Consider the following 26032-nt stretch of genomic DNA (forward strand, 5'->3'; position numbering starts at 1 on the left):
GAGAGGCGTTGGTTGCGGGGGCCTCAGGCCGCGTCACTAGCCCTATCCGGGCATCATCCATTGTCTGACTGACAGCCTCGCTCTGGGGCGGGTGGGCGTGTCCTCCGAGGCGGGGGCGGTGCTGTTGCGCGTGCCGGTTCCGGCCCCCGAGCAGCGAGAGCGAGCGGAGAGGGGCCGGGTCTGTCAGCGCAGCCGGAGAACAGAGCAGGAGTCGCCATGGCCGCCACCGCATGGATGCCCACGGTAAGCGGGTCCCCCGTGCTTGCCCTTGGCGGGGGATCTGGCCCCTCGCCCCTATGGGGGCCGTGATCCCGGGGGGGTGGGGGAGTGACCCCGGCCCTACAGCGTCCCGATGCTCCCCTGGCTGCTGCCGGGCGCAGGGGACTTTGTCCGGATATCGGGGGGCGCGGCCCAGTGCCCGCGCTGCGCTACTTCTCGGCCCACTGTCCCCAAATCTCCGCGGTTGGGGGAACGGGGCCCCAGGCCTGCTAGTGCCCTTGACTTCCCGGTGCAGGGAGCTGGGAAGCCGCAGGCCTAGCGGGTGGGAGAGAGAAACGGGCCAGACTCTCAGTGGGGGTGCACGGTTCTGAGGGGTCAAACGCCGCTGCCCTTAGTTCATCTAAGCAGAGCCTGTTTAGTGCCCTTGAATCCTCTCGCCGCCTCTCTGGGTGGAGGGAACTAGAACGGTGGTGACCTTTCCATCCTGTCCTGTAACGCGTCTCCCTGAGGACAGAGGGAGCCAAACAACCACCCCCGCTACTTGCTTCCCTGCAACTGCAGATCTTTACAATAAAAAGTTGGATATTTTATTTCATAATTATTTTAGCACTGGGAAGAACATTCTTACCTGCCTATTGAGCTGGACTTGCTTTCCTTTCGCCTCCTGATTATATCTTACAGTACTTATATTTGTAAAAGACATTTGTTCTCAAGTTTCAGAGTAGCAGCCGTGTTAGTCTGTATCCGCAAAAAGAACAGGAGTACTTGTGGCACCTTAGAGACTAACAAATTTATTAGAGCATAAGCTTTCGTGGACTACAGCCCACTCTATATGCATCCGAAGAAGTGGGCTGTAGTCTACGAAAGCTTATGCTCTAATAAATCCATTTGTTCTCAAGTTGGTACTGACATTAGTATTTCCCATTCCCATTCCACTACAGGCCAAGGTCCTATTCTGTACTGTTTGTAAAAAGAAGAACAGGAGGACTTGTGGCACCTTAGAGACTAACAAATTTATTAGAGCATAAGCTTTCGTGGACTACAGCCCACTCTATATGCATCCAAAGAAGTGGGCTGTAGTCTACGAAAGCTTATGCTCTAATAAATCCATTTGTTCTCAAGTTGGTACTGACATTAGTATTTCCCATTCCCATTCCACTACAGGCCAAGGTCCTATTCTGTACTGTTTGTAAAAAGAAGAACAGGAGGACTTGTGGCACCTTAGAGACTAACAAATTTATTAGAGCATAAGCTTTCGTGGACTACAGCCCACTCTATATGCATCCAAAGAAGTGGGCTGTAGTCTACGAAAGCTTATGCTCTAATAAATCCATTTGTTCTCAAGTTGGTACTGACATTAGTATTTCCCATTCCCATTCCACTACAGGCCAAGGTCCTATTCTGTACTGTTTGTAAAAAGAAGAACAGGAGGACTTGTGGCACCTTAGAGACTAACAAATTTATTAGAGCATAAGCTTTCGTGGACTACAGCCCACTTCTTCGGATGCATCCGAAGAAGTGGGCTGTAGTCCACGAAAGCTTATGCTCTAATAAATTTGTTAGTCTCTAAGGTGCCACAAGTCCTCCTGTTCTTCTTTTTGCGGATATAGACTAACACGGCTGCTACTCTGAAACCTGTACTGTTTGTGTCCATTAGCCAGTGGTTTTCTGAGAGGCTGCTACACTTGGACAGTGTGGGGCTTCTGAGGCATGGCGGTGTTGTCCATGGACACACACTTGGTTCTTGCCAAGGTTAAATGTTTCTAGGGCTGTTGTACCTAGGAAAATTGCACTGCTAGTATATGGGGAATCTTCAGCTGATACTTTAACTATTCTGATTCTTGTAAATTTGCATACATTGGTGTTTGCAGGTAACAGAGCAGTAAAATCCTTATTCTTCAAACTAGTAGCAATGCAAATAGAGTTCATCTTACTCTGCTGTGCCTCATATTTTAGCAGTAAAACAGGAGATTACTGAACTTCAGGAAAAGTTAATTATGTGCATTTTGAAGGTATTTATTGCTACTTGTGTTTTTGAATAGGCTACTAACAACTTGCTCCCATATACTCCTTTTATTTAACGTTTTAGAGTTAAACTAAAAATGGATTCTAGTGATAGGACCACTTTCACAATGAACTAATGTTATCTCTTTCATTCTGGAGTCTGGAAAAAACAAGCTTGTTAATACTTTGTATTTATATTCTAACTTGCAGTCCTCTGCACTTGTGTCCACCAACACTTTGTTTTTTGAAAATTTTAGTTATTCTGGAAGCTATTCCACAGACACGGTCAATTGGTTGTATAAACAAGAATAAAATTCCTCTGATCTGCTTGAAAGATGCCCTGCCTATATTTAATAGCATCCACTTACTGTCCTCAACATAGTGAACAATACTTTTTAGTATTTTCCAGCAAACAATAAACTTTTACTATCATACCTGCATTCAACATAACATAGGCCGAATCATTGAAAAATTCAGCCTCTTTGTGTCGTGTTAAATTTTTACTAATTTGGACAAAAACAGTTCTAGTTCATTGAAACATAATTAAGGCCATAACAGCGCAATCTGATCATCTAGTCAAAGGCCCTACATAACACAGGCTATACAATTTCACTATGTGAATCCTCTATCAAGCTCATAACTTCTAGTAAACAGGTCTGATTTCCAGTCCCCTGCTCCAACCACTATACTACATTATCTGTCTATAATACAGTCCCGTCTATAATTTTCACTTGTCTCCAGAGTTATCCTTTGGTATCACAGGCAAGAACTATGCCATGAAGACACCCAGGTGTTTATGTATCTAAGCCTGTTCACCTTTTCTATTGTTCCTGCTTCTCTCTCAAGTGTGCAGCTTGTTATGATATGCAGCAGTTGCTGTATTACATTGTACGTTTCATGTTCAGTTACAGTTCAGAATGAATCTTAGCTGTAATTACCTTTTCTACAGCATTCATTACAATATCCTAGATGAGAATACATCATTTCTAATCATATACATATACAAACATTAGTCAATCCTTATTCATATAACTAAAATTATTGCATCTTTGGGTCCAATTTGTAATATTTCTGAGTGTGTTCCCTTCATTTCCATGGCTTTCATGGACTGTGACTCTACAAATTTTTGTTCCTATAATAAAACCTTTCTTTCTCACAATTTATTGGACACAAGGACAAATATTTAATGGAGGCTCTAAGGTTCTCTTATTTTAAATTTTGAAATCCACATAGTGTTTGTGGTGGAATTTACTCTTTTTCCTAACATTCGGTCAATATAGTACAAGCTCATTGTCAAAATTCATAAAGAATGGAAGAAATATTTGTTGGTAGCAGAGTGTACATTTAAAACTTGAAAATACAAGAGAAAATAATGAAAATGTTTTCAGACTGAAAGTTTTGGTCATCTGACGAAAATATTTACATCCTAAAAGTATGACAACTAATGTTGGCAAATATATTCCTAGTATAAAATGTGAACTGAAATAAGTGTACTATAAAATGCAAACCTGCTGCAGTGTTATAAATTAATATTGTCTTACTTTCTGTTCACACACTAAAATATTTTTGTTTTTACAGATATCTCGGTTGCTAGGAGTTTTCAAAAACCAAAAACAGGTGACCAGATGTTTTAGTAGTGCTGTGAGTATAATAGTATTTTTTTTTCTTTTGAGAAGTTTCTCAATAAAAATACTGGACAACTTACTGAATAAGATAGGGTTGCTACATTACCTTTCCACACACTTTTAAAGATAAGCTGCAAGTACAATGGCCATATGCTCTTATGCCATGTTGGATTTCTGTTAACTAACTTTAACACCAATATCTTTTGACAATTTCACATTCAAAAGAATAATATATTCTTAGACTAATAATTTGAATAACCCCTTATGAAAAATGATAGCAGTTGCCTGGAAAATTCACATCATTTGATCATATTAGTAGGATAGAAATCAACCCTTCTGAAACTTTTACAGAAACTTCAATGGCAACGTTGTTGAGAAGCTTCTAAGCATCTTTTTATTTTGCAAACTTTTCTATAAGCAGTAGACTTACTTGCTGTTTAGGAAATGTCTTGTAGCTTTATTCAAATCTAAACCTATGAAGTCTTTAAAGAATTCTGTAAACACTTTTATACCATTAATTAATACTGACATTTAAAAGCTGCTGCTGCTTTTAGAATATCTAGATGTCTGCCCTTTTGAAGTCCCTCTATTATGCTACATTTTAGTTTACAATATGATTGTGTGATTTTTCTCTTGAGTTTGTTTTTGTAAGTGATTTGATTATATTTGGGTTTCTTACCCTTTGTGTGTATGTACAAAATACACACAAGCATGCTCTTGAAGCCTCATTTAAAGAGGGTTTTGAAAACTGCTCTGACTTATGTATGTATCAATGCAATGCCTACTCTTTTATGGGTAGTGTCCATTTCAGGAGAGACTCTGGCTTTTAATGCTATCATTATAGCTCTGCACTGTGAGTTATAAAACATCTGGGAAAAAGAGAAACCAAGCAGTTGCCCATGGCTCGTGTATTAGTGAAAGAATTAAGAATGGGTGTTGCACCTCGGGCTCCAGGTACATTAAAGTTCGTATTTCAGACTTAATGCAAGATCTTACATCCTTCTTTTGACTGTACTACAGCCACACACTGCTATGTAACCAGTTATATCAATGGGGGAGAAAGAAAACGCAAGCGTAACAGCCAAGCAGGCAACCTAACTGTCAGAGGACATTTTGCAATTCTTGAAGACATTCAAATAATTGTGTATTTAACATAACTGATGAGCCTTATAAATAGCAGTCCTCACATCCCCATTAGTTTGTTTCTTTTCTCTGAATCTCCACTTTCTCTTTTCTTTATAACCTCAATGACTGTTTCATTCAAAAGAAATGCAGGTACTCAGCATTTCAATGTGTATTTTGTGGGGCCAATTGTGAAACACCTTTTGTGTTTTCACAGTTGATCCTAATCAGGGCTTTTTCAGATAACATTGCATCTGGTGCTGCTTTTATTGATAGTAAAAGACTCCTATGAAGGTGGTCTGAAAACTAAATGCCTATTTCTAAGATTCAAAATGAATGGTAAAAGTAAACTTGGAGTAGCAGACCTTAGATCTTTAAACCAAGTTTGATCATTTGCTTCCCTAGATACCTGATGAGTCCAAGCTGTGCAGTCAGTTTCCTCTGCTTCAGGGATGACATCAGAAACAAAGTGCTGGGGAAACTCAGCAGAAGTTATGGTGGAAAAATAACTTCATTTTGCAAAAAATAAGTTCTAGAAAGGAGATCACTTAAGAGAGCTAAATAAGTGAAGCTTTTTTTTTTTTTCAAATCCATGTTGGACTTCACAAAATTAAGAAAATAACCTTCAAACAAAATCTTCTCTAGGAATAGGTTAGCATGACTGGAGCCTGTTGTAGTGTAGGATAGGTCCTAGTATACATGACATAACTGGACAATGCTATCTCCTGTACAAAGTGCCAGGAAGAAATAAAATACCTGTATTGTACTGGGGAGGAGTGTGAATAGGAAGGCTGCTTTTCAATTAGGTTAGCCACCTTTGTATTTCAGAAAGACCGAGGCACCAGGTGGATTATTTGGAACACTATGTAAGCTGTTTGGAAAACAGACTTCCTGCTTGCACTCCTCTTTAGTGCAGTGCTATCTTTAAAGTGACTTTGGCAATTGAGTGATTGTTCTCTGTTCTAGCAACTAGCTTGATTTTCACCAAAACACATGTAAATGCTCTGATGAATGCAATGTTCCTTAGGTGTACTATCTGACTTCTTGCATAGGTACAGACAGTAACTTTAATCCCAGGAGATGGAATAGGACCGGAGATTTCTGCTGCTGTTATGAAGATTTTTGATGCTGCTAAAGTAAGCAGTTTATTTGCCTTGTTAGTCATGTATATTACAACTTGAAGTGAGTTGAAAACTACTTCAACTTACCATATCGTGTACCGGGATTTTATTTGTGACTCCCGTTTAAGTTTGTGGGGGTTCCACTTTGGAATTTTTCACCAAATTGTCAAGTGTCTGGGTTGTATCTCTAGCCAAAAAGAGAAAAAATACTGAAGCTTCATATATAACATAACAGAGTGGTTAGGGTTGCAGTATCAAGATGGGACGTGTACCTCTTGATAAAGGAATGGGAAGCTCACAGCAAATACTGTGGTTTTTAACTCTTAGAAATATAAGCTACAATATTTCATGTGAAATAATTATCTAATTGAGTAAATATGTAGCAACTGATAGAAAGGTGTTCTTTTGTCCACTTTGATTTGTGGATACAAATAAAAGAAAAGCGTACGTTAAAAACATTGGCTTGTTCTTAGCAATGTATCTGAAATTAATCCACTATTGCTTAAAACTAGGGTTGTCGATTAATTGCAGTTAACTCACCCGATTAACTCAAAAAAATTAATCGCGATTAATCGCACTGTTAAACAATAGAATACCAACTGAAATATAGTACGTATGTAGAAAAACATCTAAAATTTTCAAATATATCTATTTCAGTTACAACACAGAATACAAAGTGTACAGTGCTCGTGTATATTATTTTTATTACAAATATTTGCACTGTAAAAATGATAAAAGTTTTTTCAATTCACCTCATACAAGTACTGTAGTGCAATCTCTTTATCATGACAATGCAACTTTCAAATGTAGATTTTTTTTGGTTACATAACTGCATTCAAAAACAAAACAATGTAGGTTCAGAGCCTACAAGTCCATTCAGTCCTACTTCTTGTTCAGTCAGTCGCTAAGAGAAATAAATTTGTTTACATTTACAAGAGATAATGCTCCCACTTCTTAATTACAATGTCATCTGAAAGTGAGAACAGGCATTCGCGTGGCACTGTTGTAGCTGGTGTCGCAAGATATTTATGTGCCAGATGCACTAAAGAATCATATGCCTCTTCATGCTTTGGCCATCATTCCAGAGGACATGCTTCCATGCTTGTTTAAAAAAAAATGTTAATTAAATTTGTGACTGAACTCCTTGAGGGAGTATTGTATGTCTCCTGCTCTGATTTACCCACATTCTGCCATATATTTCATGTTATAGCAGTCTCAGATGATGACCCAGCACATGTTCATTTTAAGAACACTTTCACTGCAAATTTGACAAAATGCAAAGAAGATACCAATGTGAAATTTCTAAAGATAGCTACAGCACTCAACCCAAGATTTAAGAATCTGAAGTGCCTTCCAAAATCTGAGAGGGATGAGGTGTGGAGCATGCTTTCAGAAGTCTTAAAAGAGCAGCACTCTGATGTGGAAACTACAGAACCCAACCACCAAAGCCTTCTGCTGGTGGCATCTCACTGATGATGATGATGATGAAAATGAACATGCGTTGGTCAACAATGCTTTGTATGGTTATCAAGCAGAACCTGTCATCAACATGGACGCATGTCACCTGAAATGGTGGTTGAAGCATGAAGGCACATATGAATCTTTAGAGCATATGGCATGTAACTATCGTGCAACACTAGCTACAACAGTACCATGCAAATGCCTGTTCTCACTTTCAGGTGACATTGTAAACAAGAAGCAGGCAGCATTTTCTTCTGCAAATGTAAACAAACTTGTTTGAGCAATTGGCTGAACAAGAAGTAGGACTGATTGGACTTAATTTTGTTTTTGAATGCAGGATTTTTTTGTACATAATTTTACATTTGTAAGTTCATGATAAAGAAATTACACTACAGTACTTGTATTAGGTGAGTTGAAAAATAAGATTTCTTTTGTTTTTTACAGTGCAAATATTTGTAAACAAAAAATAGTGAGCACTGTACACTTTGTATTCTGTGTTGTAATTGAAATCAATATATTTGAAAATGTAGAAAACATCCAAAAATATTTAAATAAATGGTATTCTATTATTGTTTAACAGTGCGATTGAGATTAATTTTTTTAATCGCTTGACAGCCCTACTTTAAACCTATTTACCTTCGCAATATGGAAACCTAACATGTCAAAAGATTTCTTTGCATATGTACTATGTCACTTACTCAGAATTTGAGAGAAGATGCATACAAAATCAAAATGTACCTCTTCTGAAATAACCTTGGTAAGTTAACATGGTTCCCCACCATTGGTACCAAAAAGGAGTTTATCCTTAAAATTCTACTTCCCACTACAAGATATCCAACAGTGGAAAAGGCTTAGATTAACTACTCTTGATTATATGGGGTATAATTTCATATTAAAGAGCTCATATATAGCTCAGTTTTGAGAGGCAGAGAATAGACTTAAATACAACAGTGATAAGTTTTTATATAACACCTGAGAGAGATGGAAAGGGTATGTCTAGTTTGGATTACTCCTGATAGGAAATCAACTGATTCAAGATTAAAAAAGCATGTTAACATTTACTGGAAATTCTCTAATTTGTTCAGTTTGAAAGGTGGTGGTTGTTTAATGAGCATAGCATACAGTTATATTGTTTATCTATGACAGCATAATTGTATCTTTCCTTTACACTCCTTCCTGAAAAAAAATAACCTGTGGCAACCTTTCATAACAGAGAGATTCCCTAGGTAAATGAAAATTAAGACAGTACTGATGAATGGGACTGACTGAAACATTCACAGCATTCTATTTAGACATGCAGCACAGTCAAATCTGTTCCTGTCTGTTAGTAATTAAACAAGATCATAAAAAGTTCCTAAGGTTAATTTTAAGTCTTTTTAAATTCATGTTAGATATTTTCAAGAAATACAAAATGAGAGAGATCACCATACTGAAAATACAAGCTGAAAGTGTAGATAGCATGGTGAAAGTAGTTCTGATGATATAAGTCTGGAAAAATATTATTATAGGCATCTCATAGTGCCTTCAGTAGTTAGTTACATTGGGACTCTTCTTTAAAGAGTTAGCCCATGCTTGTCAGCTCCGAGATAAATTACTTTGGGAGGTCTGAGTAAAATCCCTTCAGCATTCCTTAAAAAATAAAAATAAATATAAATATAAATATATATATTTATATTCATATTTATTTTTATATAAATAAATATAATATAAATATGCGCGCACACACTTACAAAATTCCTAATACAGATGATAACGTGGAACAAATGTGTTTAGGCTCCTATTCAGTGGGAAGAGAGAAATATTACAGCTATCCTGGGACCAGGAGGAAAGTGGATGATTCCTTCAGATGCCAAAGAATCCATGGATAAAAACAAGATGGGACTGAAAGGTACTGCAGGGGTTAATGTTGAGCTATTAAAAGCAACTGTTGCTTGTACTGTGGGGAGGGTGTTCTTGGAAGTATGCGGCAATGTAAAAGACAAAGTACTCTACACCATAATAGAATGCATGACAGCGGTCATTTGAAACTTCAAAGCATGACCTTTATTTCAACTTTTAGTGCAGCTTTCTCATTTAATGAGTGAACATTCCTAGCCAGAATCTGCCAATGTGTAGGTAAGTATCCTCTAAGTTTCCCTGTGTGAGACCCACCCACACCATTTCATAAATGGCATTGCATTTCAGTGAATGAATATAGCAATTGCGGTGTGTTGAAGGGTTGACTCACAGGTGGCATTACCCTTCGTGACTGGGCATAGTGTACCAGGCTTTTTTCCTCTAGTGCAAACAGCTGCTCCAACTCTAGTGGTCTGCCACTTCTCATGACTTAGTCCTCTGACCAGGTCACTTATAGTCCCCCTTCCAGAGTAACAGTCCAACAAACGAAAGTCCAGTTTCCTTAAATCAGGTCTTTCTCCCCCCAACCTGGGCCGTGAGGTCCTTACACTCATCTCAGGGTTTCAAAAGTCCATATTCCTTTATAAAGGGGTTTCATACCACCTTCCCTGGCAGCTGGCAGGGGAACCCAGGCCTTCATGCACCTTTGGGTTCCAGCTCAGGGACTGTTTAGTGAGCAGGCAAGGTCTGTGAATTCTGACCTACTCCCGGCCATCTCCCTGGGTTTCTTTCTACCTCAACCCGTCAACAGCCCCTTCCTGGGCCCTTTGGCCTGTATTTGTTTCAGGTGCCACAACTTTTCCATCTCCCTAAGCTCCATGACCTCGCAAGGTGCACCTTTTTTTTTTTTTTTTTTTTTTTTTTTAAAGGGCCATGGCTCGTTGGGGTCCCTTGCTTGGAGTCCCCCAACAAATCTCAACTGAAAAAATAAATGTAAGTCAACTTTAGCCCTCTTCAAGCTTGACCTTTTTATTCAGTTTTCCCTGTACTCCATTCCCCAGTTAAATGCCTCCCAGGGCTCTGTTCCAGGAAATCTAGACCCTGCCCTTTTATCAGAGTTGTTCCACCATGTTTCTCCTTGTCCTTTGCCAGATCTTCTTAGGAGAGGATCCCAAGACCTTCTCTCTCCCAGGTCTCCTCTTCCCTCTACTGCCCTGAAGTTCTTCCCTGGCCCAGCAGACCTCTCTATACCTCCAAGAGGGATTTCTACCTTCGTCCCTTTTCTTCCTGTAGCCCTCTTCTGTTCTGGGCTTCCTCTTTATAGTAACCATCCAGCTCTTTTCCATCTGGGACTCATCTTTAATTGAACCTGACCTACCCTTCAGGTGCATTAATTAAGCTCTATTTAGTTAATGCTTTTAGTCTCAGTGAGGGTATCCCCCCTCACAGGGTGACATTTTGTGAAAGCCCAAATGAAGGTGCATGCCACATATTGTCAGTCAGAGCTCTGTGGGGGCTCGAAAGCTTGTCTCTCACCAACAGACGTTGGTCCACTAACAGATGTTACTTTACTCACCTCTTCAGTCTTTAGTGTCAGACTTTTCATGGGTTCACTAGGAGAACTATTAGAGATGGGAATATTAGTATTAATAGAACCCTGAACTGGCGCCCATATCTAAAACAGCACAAACCAGTTCCCCTGCTGCTGGCATACTTCATAGCCAGAATGTGATTCCTGTTGTTCTCATTGAGTAATCCCTTACTCCCCAAATAGTCCTATTGAATTTAATGAGAATGCTAGTGGTGTTAATTGCTACTCAACATGACTAGAGGGATCCCAAATTGGCTCTTAAACAGCAGAATCACTTCACTCTTTAATGGTCTAGAGCAGGGATCGGCAATGTTTGGCACGCGGCTTGCCAGGGTAAGAACCCTGGCGAGCCGGGCCAGTTTATTTACCTGCTGATGCAGCAGGTTTGGCCGATCGCGGCCCCCACTGGCCGCGGTTCGCCGTCCCGGGCCAATGGGGGAGGCGAGAAGCGGCACGGGCGAGCGATGTGCTGGCCGCGGCTACCCGCCGCCCTCATTGGCCCGGGATGGCGAACCGCGGCCAGTGGGGGCCGCGATCGGCCAAACCTGCTGCGTCAGCAGGTAAATAAACTGGCCCGGCCCGTCGGGGTGCTTACCCTGGCGAGCCGCATGCCAAACGTTGCCAACCCCTGGTCTAGAGGGAGAGTTCTTCAGCCTTTCAGCTTCAGTCAACATAAGACCCTAACAAGGGAACCTAGGTCTCCCGTGAGACTGTGCCTAGATCTATCTCTGATGGTTGTAGTGAATTTAAACTCTAGATTGGTGCTTTTCTATCTCACTCATTCCTGTTGTGTATTATAGGACCTTTAAAAACGCCAATAGCTGCTGGGCACCCTTCGATGAATCTGCTGCTGCGTAAAACCTTTGACCTTTATGCAAATGTTCGTCCCTGTGTCTCAATTGAAGGATACAAAACCCCTTACACAGATGTAAATATTGTCACAATTCGAGAGAACACAGAAGGAGAATACAGTGGAATTGAGCACTTGGTATGTTATTGGGAAACAGTTAATTTTCTGGCAGGGTTTTCTTTCCTCTGCAAATTGCAACCTTGTATGGCAAAATTAGGAAGTCGTTTTTTTTTTTAAATTAACTCTTCTGATTCGGAATTTATTTTTAATGTGAAATACCTTGTGTAGTGTGCTCTGCAGATACTTGCCCATCAGAATTATATGATGCTGTTTCAAATCTCTACACTATCAGCTCCTGCTTTATAAATCAGCTTAAGTTTTTACTTGTGATGACTGTCTGTTTTTCAGATTGTTGATGGTGTTGTACAGAGTATCAAACTCATCACAGAAGAAGCAAGCAAACGTATTGCTGAATTTGCTTTCGAGTATGCCAGAAACAATCATAGAAGCCATGTTACTGCAGTGCACAAAGCAAACATTATGTATGTTGACATCATAAAGTAACAAACTCTTATGAATGGATTTAAAAAACTATGGATTTTGAGCTTTTAAAGATGCAAAGTAACTTGTGAAATCTCCCTCAGATGTGTAACACCCATTAATGCTAGTGGGTGGAAAAAACATAAGCAACGTGGGGAAAATTTGACCCAGTGGTGATGGGACTACATTAGTTACGTACTCGAATCACTGACAAGTTAGTACTGTATGCTCATTATCTCTGTGCTCTTACCTATTTACTATTAAACTTAAGAATAAAAACACTAAAAGTGAAACTTGCACATATAGGCCTGGTCTACACTTAAAAATTAGTTCAACCTAGCTACGTTGCCTACAACAATGGAGAAACCCCTTCTGTAGGAAGCATGTGGGGTATAGTGGCACTGCTACAGTAGACAGTGACTTTCACCCAAGGATTTCAAAGCACTCCACAATAAGCCACAATACGTGTGGAATTGCATAACACTTCTTTGCTTATTTTTTGTATACTCAGGCTTTAATTACAAAAGTGTCACTTTGTTTGCTTTAGTAGTGCATACCAGAGGTGGATATTAAAGTGTTCTGACCAAAAAACACTTACATAGTGAAAAATGTGCTTGTTGGGAGGATGTACTTTTCCCGATCTAATTTCTGGTTTACTGTCAGTCTCACTTCCGTCCTTTAATGCAACTGACAAGTGCAGTTTAACTCATTGAGGTGTCCGTTTTGACAACCTAGCTCTCATTCTGTATAGTAAACATTTTTGAGAAGTTTGATGTATATATCAAAACAAAACAAGCCTTTGCTTCCAAACCCTCAAAGATGAGGACAAAGACTTTGCTCTGAACATATGGTAAATTGTAAGAATGTTTTTAATGCAATGAAATCAGAAAAGTTAACATGTGAAGTAATTTTTTGATCTATTGCTAAATTAGACTTTTAGGGCCAGATCTTGGCTTCTGGTGACTCTGGTTTGAGTCATGACATAAAACAGCCTTATAGCTGCTTTAGCCAGGCAGCTGGGAATTTCCCCCCCTGCGAGGGAGAATCCCCAACCTGTGTAAGGCTGGCGGAGCCAACTCTGCACCATCCTTTTCATATGTGCACCTGCCCTCCCACATAGGGATAGTGTTGGGTGCAGGAGTGGGCCACGGTCAAACATATTTCTCTGGCTATTTCCAGCCCCCTATGGGGCCATTACAGGCCAGCCCAAATTAGAAACTGCCCTAATTTGCTCAACAGTTGAACCAGCTCTTGGCTGATCCCACAAACAAGGAGGTGAAAAGACACTGTGAAACCCAAAGGTGGATCCCCAGTGAGAATCTGGTCTATATTTTTCTACTTATTCCTGGTTTCCAGAGGTACATCCATACTTACCTTGATGCAGGTGCTTTTTAAAACTTGTTTACTCAGCCGTGCTCTATAACATTTTTCTCTTTGTCTAATTGCAGGCGAATGTCTGATGGGCTTTTTCTGAGAAAATGCCGGGAAGCTGCAGAAAACTATAAAGATATTAAATTTAATGAAATGTACCTTGATACTGTGTGTCTGAATGTGAGTATCTAATCCATTATATCCAGCTCTTTATAGTTACAATACATGACCTTAAAATTAAAACAATTTTCTTCCTAGATGGTACAGGATCCATCACAATTTGATGTGCTTGTTATGCCAAACCTGTACGGTGACATCTTGAGGTAAGCAGAAGTGAGCTGGTTATGATTTAACCCTTAAAATACCATCACTTTCAAGATTACCATTCAGATTAAATGTTAGGCAAGTGGGTGTCTGTTTACAGCATCCAGAACATTAAAACATAACCCTTTCAGATTCTCAATATCATAAAAAGAAAAGCTGCAATTGAGAACCAACACAGAATAACTTAGTATCGAGGGAGCTGTATGATGAGGCTGTGCTTCATGGCATCAGAAGTGATGGTGTTTGTCCATATACGGTATAAATGTGATTCAAATATAAAATGGAAGGATGTATGTGAAATGAACATCTGTATAAATACTTACTAAGGTACCTTCAGTTACTGTTTTTCTCAGACAACTTCATTGTTGAGGAATATTGACACTAACACTCTGCCATCAAAACAATTAATTTGACTTGTGAAATCAACTGCCAGACCTATTTGCCATAAAACACTTACTTCATTGAATTTGATGCTGTTCTTATCACCTAGCAAAAACTGGTGTCTTTAATCTGAAGTCTTAAATGTGTGTGTGCATATAACTTTTTAAGAATTTGGTCCTTGCTTCTCCTGTATCATCCAGGAAATCTTAAAATGTTTGTCTTATTTTGATTCAGGCCAAACTTTAAAAAAGTACCTCTCTGTGGTTCTGGGTGTTAGAATGTGTTTTTAATATATGTGATCCTAATACAAACAAATAACTGCAGTCACCCCAAAACTAGGAAGGTGGTAGAGAGGGAGGGAACCCACTCCTGTCACAGCCCCTAGTGCACTCTCACGCCCCCAAAGCCTTGGAAGAGAGAGGTTTACTACAGAATAACTTACTTCCAGATGTGGGTGGAATATGTACTCACATGTGCATACATTTCAGAACTACAGATTTTCTAGACAACAACTGACATACAATAAAGTGAAAAACACTGAATGGAGGATTTAAACTCCTTACCAATCATTAGAGAAGATAAATAAATGAAAATTATTTTAAAAACGTGTGTGTGTGTAAAATACATTTTAAATAAACTCCTAGGACTGCAGTGATTTCTCAGACTGTTGCTATTTGAGTTGCATGTGGCTTCATAGCTTTGTATTGGTTCTCTTCTAAGGGCTAAGAAAGGAATCTCCTGGGCCCAGATTCACACAGGTGTTTAGGCTCCTAACTTCCATTGAAATCAATGGAAGTCAGAAGCCTATATACCGTTGTGGTTCTGGGCCATGATGTCTTGATTGTGGGGTGGCAGTTGCCTCAGGGAGAACAGAAATACCCACACAGGTGCCAGTAGCCAGATTTCTCAGAATTGGTATGAGGTGTTAACTAAGGTTCCCTCCATGGATCTTAGTACTGCTCTGACTGTCATTTTGTTTTAGCTGTGTAGGAATGAATTCCTTAATTTACAATATGTTTGTTACAGGCATTTTTGCATTTTAAATAGGTTAAATTCTTTTTGTGGCTCTTGGCGTCCCCCTGCAATGACGAAGTGGCTTTTGGCTGTTGCAGTTGAGTAAAGCTGGTGTAAAAACCATTGTGAACTAATTCATTGTAGAATCCATCTTTCACATTCTGTACAGATAGTAGGGAAAAGACCACTTAGCTCAACAAGCAGCTCTCCTTTAGGTACCTAGAAGCACACCATTCTTCCTTTGCTACTGTATTCCCTAATCACCTTCTGGTTGAACAAAATATAGAGCTCAAACTAATACTACATGCTTTAACAGCTGGTAGTGTTTTCTCTGTAGTTGCTATTGAAAGCTCCGCCTGATAGCTCCGCTTACTTTCCTGAGGTTTAGCTGGCATCCTAGTTTGATTCTCCTCAACATTGTTGCTTGTGTACTTTTTACCTAGTATAGATTTCATCATCCATTTGAGGTTTAATGAAAGTTCCTTAACACATTTTACATTTGTGCTCAGTTTTGATAAAGCAGGGTTTCTTCTTAAAGGTAGGTGGCCCCACCACACTCACTTCCCTGTAAACTGCCTCTCTGCTCCTATGGCTTTTTGAAAGTGCCTTATGACGTAGTGCCCAAAATGTTCTACCCTCTAAATAGATATTGGATGACATTCCCTACCTTGAAGTGTGTAATACCTAAAGTCACAAACGAAGGATGGAGGAAGGGGATACAAGCAAAGCTAGTCCCTTTATTTTAAATTTTAAAAACTGTTATATAGACTATTCCCCACTTCCTGTTTGCTTAGCACTTATTGGGTGACTGATTTCTTGTAGGCATTGGTATAGAAGTGGGTCTTGAATAGTTTTCTAAATATCAACATTTGACTACAAGGATTGTGTTTTATGGGCACTTGTTGGCTTAGTCCTTGCTCATATTGATCTTGGAGGAAACCCCGCTAAAGCCAGATTTTTGTGTTGCTTTCTCTAATTCTTTCACAGATCATATAGGCTGTTCAGTAATGAAGGAGCAAAGCAATCTTGCATCACTTAACACCGGTTTCCTTCAGTTTTGCATAATGGTTGTTAGTAATTCAGATTTCTTGTGAGCAAAGTTCTGGCCTCTTTATAGGCAGCTCTTATAAGAAATTTCTCTAATTTCTTGGGGGAAATGTTGGATTATACATTGAAGGACCTCCAAATAATTACATGAAACCCATCAACTGATATTTCTGATTTTTTTTAAGATTTGTAATGATATCATGGAGGGGGGTTGGGTCCTTTTTTTATTGTGCTCATTGGCTATCCCAACTTTCTTCTGCTGTATGCAAGTTTGTAGTATTTTCCACCTTGCCCTATCCTTTTGGTAAGCTCTATCCTGGAATTTGAAGTTCCCCTGTCATTTTCCTCATTAAACTGTTTTTGTTGGTCTAGTAGTCCTGCTCATCTTCAAACATGCGGCTGTAGTATAGCTAACTTATTACGTATCCTTTTTGCCACCGGGTTAAACACATTAACCACTGGCTGTGTTGGCAGCTAAACTTCGTTTATTTTAATAGTTTATTCCATATTAATAAATCTCTGTATACCTTGTTGGTAGGAGGTTGTACCTTTGTAATTTACATGATTTTTTTCTTCCAGTGACTTGTGTGCTGGATTGATTGGAGGCCTTGGAGTAACACCAAGTGGGAACATTGGAGCCAATGGAATCGCAATCTTTGAATCTGTAAGATCGTTTTTGCAAGAGGAAATTTTATTAACTAACTTTGCCTAGAAACCTAAACTAAAGGATATCCTGTAGCCATTATGGAAATACATTCTCTACAAAATGTCTGACTGCTTTAATTGTGAAGTTTACTTAAATTCTGCATAAAAAGAAATGTTACTTTTAAAAGGATTAGTTATTTCGATTGGCTTTTAACAATCAAGGAAATAACAGTCAGTACAGTGTTTTAAACCAAGATTTCAAATACAGTAGTTTTACAGGCATCGTAATATTTATTCACCTATTTTAGAAAGGATCTTGAATAATTTTTAGTTGTCAGGGACATCACCTTTTAGGATATCCATGTCCTCTGGATTTGTAGGGGAAAGATTTTGAGAACTTCTTAAAAGTTAGATGTGCGGTTCCCAGTGCAAGCAAATGGGAATTGTACACCTAATTCCTCTTTCTTTGTCTTTGAAACTCTCTCCTCCCCACCTTAAACTATTATGGTTTTGTATACTGATTGGATGAATACGCTTTGTTCAGAAGAATTAAATTTGAAATAACTTACAATATTTTTCAATTGTCTAAATTACTTTAGACAACAAAACAGACACTAAACGCTTGATATATTGACTTCATAATACAGCTAATTTCACTTTTATCTGTAGGTTCATGGCACAGCACCAGACATTGCAGGAAAAGACTTAGCAAATCCAACTGCCCTTCTTCTGAGTGCTGTAATGATGCTGCGTCATATGGGACTGCATGAATATGCCACAAAAATCGAGACTGCATGTTTTGATACAATTAAAGCTAGAAAGGTATTCTCAGGGTTTACAGACAAACTATTGACCGTATCACTTTTCCTATCTCTACAATAATTAATATAGAACACCAAAGCCTAAACTACGGATTATGAGGAGGATGCAGAGGCTCACTGCCTTGGGAAACGCTGGGGGACTTGTAGATTCAGCTCTCTGAAAAAAGCACTTGCACTCCCTGAAAAGGTGCAGTGTGTCTCCACCCTCATGTTGGGACAGACTCTGCTTATGAAGTCCTAGAGCTGAGATTGGGCCTGGCCCCTGTATGCACAACGGAGGAGTTGGCTTTAGTTGGGCCCCAGGGAATCTAAATTATAAAATACAAATTCTTTCTGTGTGTATATTTGGTGCTCAAGAAGGTGAAGGAATCCATTTTCCTATCTCTGGATGAATCTAGTGTTGTCTGTATGTCTTGTATAGGCTTCATCACACAACTTTCCCAAAGCATTTCATTCATGACCTATACCACCTTTGTTCCCATTCCAGACTCAGGTCTTTTCTAAACTTCTTCCCTGCAACCTCATTGACTTGGTAGGATTACATGGGTTTAAATGAGGCCAGAATTTGACACACAAGCTAGATTTTGCTCAATTGTGTGCGTGGCTTCTCTTATGCAGTTAGTGTCTAAGATTTGGAGACCACCAAATTGATTTTCACTAGTAACTTGAGTAAAACTTGAATTCATGTTTCCAGAAGTTGAGCCTTACCAACTCTCTTCACTGCCATCTTGGCTTTCATCTTTTTAAAATGCAGGTGGGTGGATTCTAAAGATTGTGCTTAAAAAAAGGAACATTACTTAGCCACACTGGTGAAATTTCTTTGGTCCAGGAGCACGGGAGTGTGCTTTGTAATTCATCATAGGTGGATTTTTATGCAAATATTGAACAAGATAAAATGAAAAGATGTTCATTTTATAAGCCTATTTGTGGTGGCTGCCATACTGTACATAGGAGACACTTAAAAATCCTATTTAAATTGTAAATAAAATATGAAATGCTTCTGAAAAGCACCAGATCTACTGTCTGGAGTCGAAGTCCTTTATCTGTAGATCAGCAACACAATGGTTGATAGAACAAGCATTAATTTGCTAATGGCTCACTATGTGATGGATATATATGCTCACAATGGAGAGAACTCGGCTTTCATTTAAAAATTGTGCAGTGCAGTGAAAATGACAATACCTTAAAATTATAAATTGTCCTCTCTTATGCCTGCAGGTCCCGCCATACACACTTTTTTAAGATCTTGCTGTATATGTCTGAGATCATTAATCTCTATTGTGCAAATTGCCCCATTATCATGCCTTACCAAAGGGGTCTGTGGTGGAGCGACGGCTCACTGGCACAGCACCTCCTGCTGGTTGTCCAGGGAATTAGCACTTTTCCAGCTCTGGAGTGCCCTCTGCCAGCTGATGTCTCACTTGCTGCTGGACCCCGTGTCCTTCCTGGACCTGGTGCCTTTTGCCTAGGGGTTCTGCCCCAACAGTAACCCCCAATCTGGGTCTCCCCTCTCTGGGGAACCCCCAACCCTCTAAACCCACCTTGCCTCAGTGGCTACTGCCAGTCATCATCTAGCCCCCGCTCCCTGGGACAGACTGGGGTCTGCAAACCACTCATCATTAGCAAGGGGGATTGGACCAGCTGCCTCTGCCTAGCTCTGGGCTGCCTCTCTGCAGCCCTAGTACCCTTTTTTGTGGGCCCTTAACTCGGCCTGCAGCCTGGGGCTTTGCTAGGCTGGAGCTCCCTCTGCTCTTCCCCAGTACTGCTCCACCCTAAATACCCTTCTCGACTTCCTAGGCAGCCAGGTCCTTCTCTCTCAATGAAGCTAGAGAGAGTATCTCCCTTTCATCTGGCCCACAGCCCTCTTAAGGGCCAGCTGGGCCCTGATTAAGCTGACCACAGCTGTGGCTGCTTTTCCAATCAGCCTAGCTTTCCCCACTGCAGCCTTTCCAGGGCTGCTTTATCCTCTTCAGGCAGGAGCGGGGTGACCACCCCACTACAGGCCAGGCAATGCCATTATCCCACCATTATACCTATTCAGCACCTTTTCCCATCATTTAACTTTTTGCATTCTTCCCCTCCCCAATTAAAGATCTTGCTCCTTGTAAGCTGGCATGGCCCTCCCTCCAAATCCACCTCTGAGGGAGGCCATACCTCCATGCAGTCTGGCCTGCTAGAGTACTCTCAAACAAGGAAAGGGGGAATTAATGGTACTCAATGGGCCCCAGCCTTCAAGCAGGGCAGGGCCACAAGCAGTCTGGGCTCTGGCTTGCAGTCAGGCAGAGCTGTAGCACCAAGCACAGTCTATGGGGCTCAGGCAAGAACCAAGCATAGTCTGAGACCCAATCACTCTAATCCTAGAGCCATAGGGTTAGAAGGAATGGCAAAGGTCATCTAGTCTAACCCCCTGCCAAGGTGCAGAATTTGTTGTGTTTAAACCATCCAAGACAGATGGCTATCCAGCAAAATTATGATGCTAAAGTCTTAACATGTGATAACCTACTACTATGATGAAAACCCGCTGTTTGAATTTGCCTTCTGTCCATGCTGCAATTTGCAAGCTCATTTCTATTAAAATTGTTGTATTACAGAGAACCTTGGACAGTTAACATTGTTCCCTTGCATACATAGTACTGCATACTCTGTTCAGAATGTAAAATTAATTTAGAAGCGGCAATAGTCAGATTACATTTTTTTTAATTAAAATGTCTATTTTTTTTCTCTCTCAGGTCCTAACAAAAGATTTGGGAGGTAATGCTAAGTGTTCGGACTACACAGCAGAGATCTGTCGCAGAGTACAGGATATTGACTAAAGTTTCCTCATATCACTAATGTTGCAATCACTCCAAATGGACACATTACAAATACATTATATAGTCCTCTGCAGTTCATATACATTTGGTTTGCCTATCTCAAGAGAGAGCAAACTTTTTAGATGGGGTCATTTTGTTAATAAATTTAGCCCAAATGGATACAAATAACTCTTGTGCCTGCTTTCAGTGGACTTTTTCCAAGTGCTTTGTTTTATTTATTACTTGTCTCTGGTGAAATCTTTTTGTATAAGTGGATTCCTTTATTGTATCACTTGCAATTGTTTACCATTTTACATTTCAATTAAGTGGTTTTTACTTCTCAAAATACTTTCTGTAAATATCAAGATGACTGAATTTGCATGATTATAAAAGCACCTTTAAAGAAAGCATAAAATCTATTTTATTGGTCTTAGAATGGAACAAAATAGGCTTTTCGGCCTTAAAATAGCACAAGATGACACTTTTGTAAACTAACGGGTATGAAACTTACTAGGAATGTTGTATCAAAAGCAATGAAGAGAGACTTTCAGGTGCCCTGATGTTCCAACAAAAAGTTCTCTCAATGCATGAATAAAGACTTAAAACCCTACAGATATTTAATCAGTTACCTTGATTTTTAGACAAAAAAATATTCTATCAAAACAGGTGTGAGAAATAATACTAGTAAAGTAAAATCATACAAAGCTATCTATCCAAATATTCTTGTAAGGTGGCTCGGAGAGGAAGACTCTTATTTATTTTACGATAGAGCTGTCCTAATGAATAATGATAAAATTCCTTGACTCCCACTCTACAATGTGAGGGGGAAATATACATTTTCTGTAGCTTTGTACTACAATTTTTCTGTTGTTCTTTGTTTTTATGTATTGCATTGTCTGTTTTGAGATGTTTAAATGTACTGATTAGTAACTTTCTCAAATTCTGAATGTAACTGACTAGATACCAAACCCCAAACCAAGGGATTGTTACAGAGCTGGAAACTGGGTATTATCTAGTACAATGATCTATAATTTTGGCTCTGATGCTTAATATTTCTGGAATCTATAATCTGTCTTCACTGTATGGATGGATATGAGGTTTCCAGGCATTTGCTCACTAAGCCTAGCAAAGACCATGAAGTTAAGTCCCCTTCTCATCTCCATATGGTGGTATCATGGACACATATAACAGATACTGACCTAAATAGCTCCATCCCTACAACCTTTAACATGCATATAAATCAAATTTCCTGGCTATGGTTTTGATCTGTACCCCAACTGTAGTCAGCTTAATTCTGTCTATAGGTTCCACGCCACTAATTTCACTTATTTCCTCATTCAGTCTGGTGGGTTCCAAAGCAAAACCGAGTGATGCAAAGTCACTTACTTTTGCCCTGCAAAATAAGCATCCCAGCTTTTGTTATACCTCTGCTACCCTATGGCAGTGATAGGGAGAAAGGTTGTTTTTGTTGTTGTTGTTGTTTGTTTTTCTTGTGCATTCATAACTACTTCTAATGATGATGGTAATTTTTCTTCTCTTGGATGTATCACAGGACAGACTAGAACTCATGGGAGCAGAGGTTGAGCTTGATTTGAATGGGCATAGTGTGGTTGCTGCTCCCTTGATTCATTTGCATTATGCTAATTAAGCAACTGAGTTACTATTATGCACAAAGTGAGAAAATAAAGGCTTCCCAAAGTCATACCATTTGTTGTTTTTTATAAGCCTAGGCTGCTGACTTGTTTAATGCTTTGAGTAGATTACTGAAAATCATGTGTTACAGCAAGTAGGTTGTAAGAAAACATGCTCAACCGTACCTCCCCTGTACATACATTTTATTGCAAATATCAGTTAAGGACAAACTTTTTGTAGAACTTTCAGTTGCTTCAGTTGGTGCTATCTTCTTCCATTTGATAAGGACCAGATATCAAAATCAGGCTCTTTAAGCAATTTGGTTTGGTGAGGAGGAGGAGTTGTACCACAGAGGTTTGTAAAGATCTAATATGTAAATAAGATTTCAAACTCTTAACAAGCACGTGTTTAAAACAAATGATGTTGTTGGGACATAGTAGCCAAACACACACACCTCAAAATCCTTGCTGTAGGCATTTGCGAAATGCTGCAAATAGATGAAAACATCAAGATGCCTGGTATTCCAGTTTAGTTTTCTGGCCTATCAGCGCAGGATTGATTGATTTTTAAATCATGGATTTTAATTGTTTTGCATTAGTACTTTAGTTCTTTTCCTAAAGAGAGGGTGATTCTTGTTGATAACCATTAAAACACTGATTCTCAATTACTTCTACTCTAAACTTCCTGCTTCTTTTTGCTAAGCAGGAAGATACACTAGCTGTACACTTAAGCAATTGCATAGTTTAATTTAATCAGATTCTTAAATTTTTACTTGCAATTTGTGTCAAGATTTATTTAGATGGAAATTCAAATTCAATTAAATGCACAAACAGCATTTTAATATTTTTTTATTAAACTACCTTGTGATGGGTACAAACTTTTTTTCTCATCAAAACATGTTTTGCATTTAAAATGAACTGATTTATTAAACAAAGGAAGTATCTTTAATTAGTGAATTGAACTGACTGTTTCTAGTCACTATGTTCATCAAGATTTTAGTACTAGTAGAGCTCATCCTCTTACACCTAGCTTTTAGTCAGACTGGAAGAGGAAAACAAGCTTTCCCTACCCCCCCCCCCTCCCAATTAGTTTCTTAACTTTGAATGAACTAGTCATTGAACCGAACTAGCTGAATAAACAGAAATGAAGAAAATATTCCCTCTACACCTGCAGAAAAGACTACTGCTGTCAAAAGCTGGTTGAGCATTTTAACAAACTAGTTCCAAGTACATAATCAGAAATTCCCACTAATTCAGTGCTTTGATTGTTTTTAAAACTCAACAGCAAATGTACTGCTTTATATTTAATTTAAATGATTAATTGACAGCATCTAAAGCCTAAGCTTATCTATTTCAAATTTAATTTTAAATCGTTTTTTTAAATCTGCATTTAAATATTTTTTTACAAATCATTACTTTTATCCACTCTTTTCAGAGTAGCAGCCATGTTAGTCTGTATCCGCAAAAAGAACAGGAGTACTTGTTGCACCTTAGAGACTAACAAATTTATTAGAGCATAAGCTTTCGTGGACTACAGCCCACTTCTTCGGATGCATATAGAGTGGAATAAATATTGAGGAGATATATATACACACATACAGAGAGCATAAACAGGTGGGAGTTGTCTTACCAACTCTGAGAGGCCAATTAAGTAAGAGAAAAAAAACTTTTGAAGTGATAATCAAGATAGCCCAGTACAGACAGTTTGATAAGAAGTGTGAGAATACTTACAAGGGGGGATAGATTCAATGTTTGTAATGGCTCAGCCATTCCCAGTCCTTATTCAATCCTGAGTTGATTGGGTCTAGTTTGCATATCAATTCCAGCTCAGCAGTCTCTCGTTGGAGTCTGTTTTTGAAGTTTTTCTGTTGTAATATAGCCACCTGCAGGTCTGTCATTGAATGTCCAGACAGGTTAAAGTGTTCTCCCACTGGTTTTTGAGTAGGTCCCCTGCATTGAGTGAGACATTCTTTGCCCTGATCTAGGTTTTGATCTTGGGCTGTTATTTCTGATCATGCCCACCAACTGTCATCACTTGACTCTTTGGGAAATGCTAAACTAAAGTGTCTTTCAGCATGAACCAAAGATTGAAAAAATCTTCATTGTCTTTTTTTGGGGGGGGGGATGGTCAATCCAGAACTCACTTGACAAACTACAAGGCTGGAAAGAGGAATTAATAAGGCCACAATGTGTAGCATTTCTTTTGGTACAAGACTATTTAGATGCTCTTCACTGAAAACATTATAGAACTGTTGATCTTTTAATTTCAGTTATGGCTCAATGGCCATTGATACTATGGGGATGTAGCAGTTTCATTAAGCAGTGCCACTTGATTAGTTATGTCTACCAAACATTTGAACTATAATATATTTAGCCTATTACAGAACTATAAAAACTGTAAGGAAATATCGATTAGGATGTTGCTTAGTCTTATCTTATTCTTTTACCCAACCTATAAGAGTGTGAGCTACATCCTTACAATAAACAGTTACACCCACATTACTATGTCATTAAGTTTAACTCATTTAAGACCAAAAGTAAAATATTCACAATGACAGGGCAGTAGGAATACTTATCTGTAGCAAGAAATTTTATTACTTTGCAGGCAGAATTACAACTAGAACTTTATATGGATGTTTCTCTTCTAATGCCTGTTGCATAGGGTGCAAAACAAATGATAGGTGTGCTTGCCTAGAAAAGTAAATCCTCAAATGCATTTGTTGGGAGCTGTTTCCTGTAACACAGAGTTGGTGAATTTGTTTTGCTTCTTGGGAAACTTGCAGACAATACTTGGCACGAAGACTAATTTTATTCTTTGTAAAATGAATTAATTTCATCTTTGTATTTTTCAAGCACAGCAGGTCGTTTTAATTTCATCGTAGGACCTAAAAAAAAAAAACCCACCAAAAAACAAACCAAAGTTGATTACAAGAGGAGAGAGAAATTACAGCAAAGTTTCCTAGCTGGAGGATTAATGAGTCCTAGTACATCATTCCTTCAAAGGGACTGACTAGTAGATGTGCCTGTTGCTTCAATGGCTGATCTCTCATAGGAACTGTAGAATAGCTGGGGCAGAAACAGAAGAGTTCAGTCCAAAGGATTTGTGGACAAAGCAATGTCAGGCTTCATGAGCAGAGGTAACAAAGTAGCTACTTTCCAGTTTAATAATACTTTAAGAGGACTAATTGAGCTTTCTCCCTTAATGCCCTCAGTTAAAGAGCCCTCTCTTACAGCAGGTCTACACTACTGCTTAAGTCAATCTAATTTGTGTTGCTCAGGGGTGTGAAATCCCCCCAAGCGACGCAAGTTATAGCAACCTAAGTGCTGTTCACACCGGCGCTATGTCGGCAGGAGACACTCTCACACTGACATAGCTTCTGCCTCTTGCGGAGATGGATAATATGCTGATGGGAGAGAACTCTCGTCAGCATAGAGCATCTTCACCGGACACACTACAGCATCTATTTATTACAAGAGCTCTGGACTTGACATAACCTGCAGCCATCTGTGCACTTAGCCACAATGGGCTGGAAGTGAGGACACCACATAGTGAGAAAGAATTTGGCCTTGCTTAGGCAGACAAAAACATCTGCACAGTTGCAGTGCTACTAAAGATAGCTGACCTTGGACTGGGTGC

General features: G+C 39.3%; 1 protein-coding gene across 4 annotated transcripts; it reads left to right on the forward strand.

The window, feature by feature from the left end:
* Positions 1-72: 72 nt before the first annotated feature.
* IDH3A (isocitrate dehydrogenase (NAD(+)) 3 catalytic subunit alpha) lies at positions 73-22466 on the forward strand. 4 transcript variants are annotated; one of them, XM_005294489.5, is made up of 11 exons: positions 73-243; positions 3802-3864; positions 6023-6106; positions 9326-9440; positions 11780-11967; positions 12238-12371; positions 13818-13920; positions 13999-14063; positions 17086-17170; positions 17821-17973; positions 20702-22466. In XM_005294489.5, exons 1-11 carry the CDS (start codon positions 217-219, stop codon positions 20783-20785), a joined length of 1101 nt encoding a protein of 366 aa, XP_005294546.1. In that variant the 5' UTR covers positions 73-216; the 3' UTR covers positions 20786-22466. The 4 variants fall into 4 exon arrangements, with proteins under 4 accessions (XP_005294546.1, XP_008173152.1, XP_042698340.1 ...); XM_008174930.4 differs by having other exon boundaries at positions 85-243; positions 3802-3840; XM_042842407.2 differs by having other exon boundaries at positions 142-243; positions 5998-6106.
* Positions 22467-26032: the final 3566 nt, after the last annotated feature.

This window comes from Chrysemys picta, chromosome 10 (assembly GCF_011386835.1).
Source record: "Chrysemys picta bellii isolate R12L10 chromosome 10, ASM1138683v2, whole genome shotgun sequence".
In the NCBI taxonomy this organism is placed as follows: domain Eukaryota; kingdom Metazoa; phylum Chordata; order Testudines; family Emydidae; genus Chrysemys; species Chrysemys picta.

Excerpts from the sequence above, each read along its gene's own strand:
- IDH3A (XM_005294489.5), top strand. The coding sequence starts at position 217 with ATGGCCGCCACCGCATGGATGCCCACG. Across the intron at positions 3,865-6,022 it reads CCAGATGTTTTAGTAGTGCT|GTACAGACAGTAACTTTAAT; the intron begins GTGAGTATAATA and ends CTTCTTGCATAG. Across the intron at positions 12,372-13,817 it reads GTGCACAAAGCAAACATTAT|GCGAATGTCTGATGGGCTTT; the intron begins GTATGTTGACAT and ends GTCTAATTGCAG.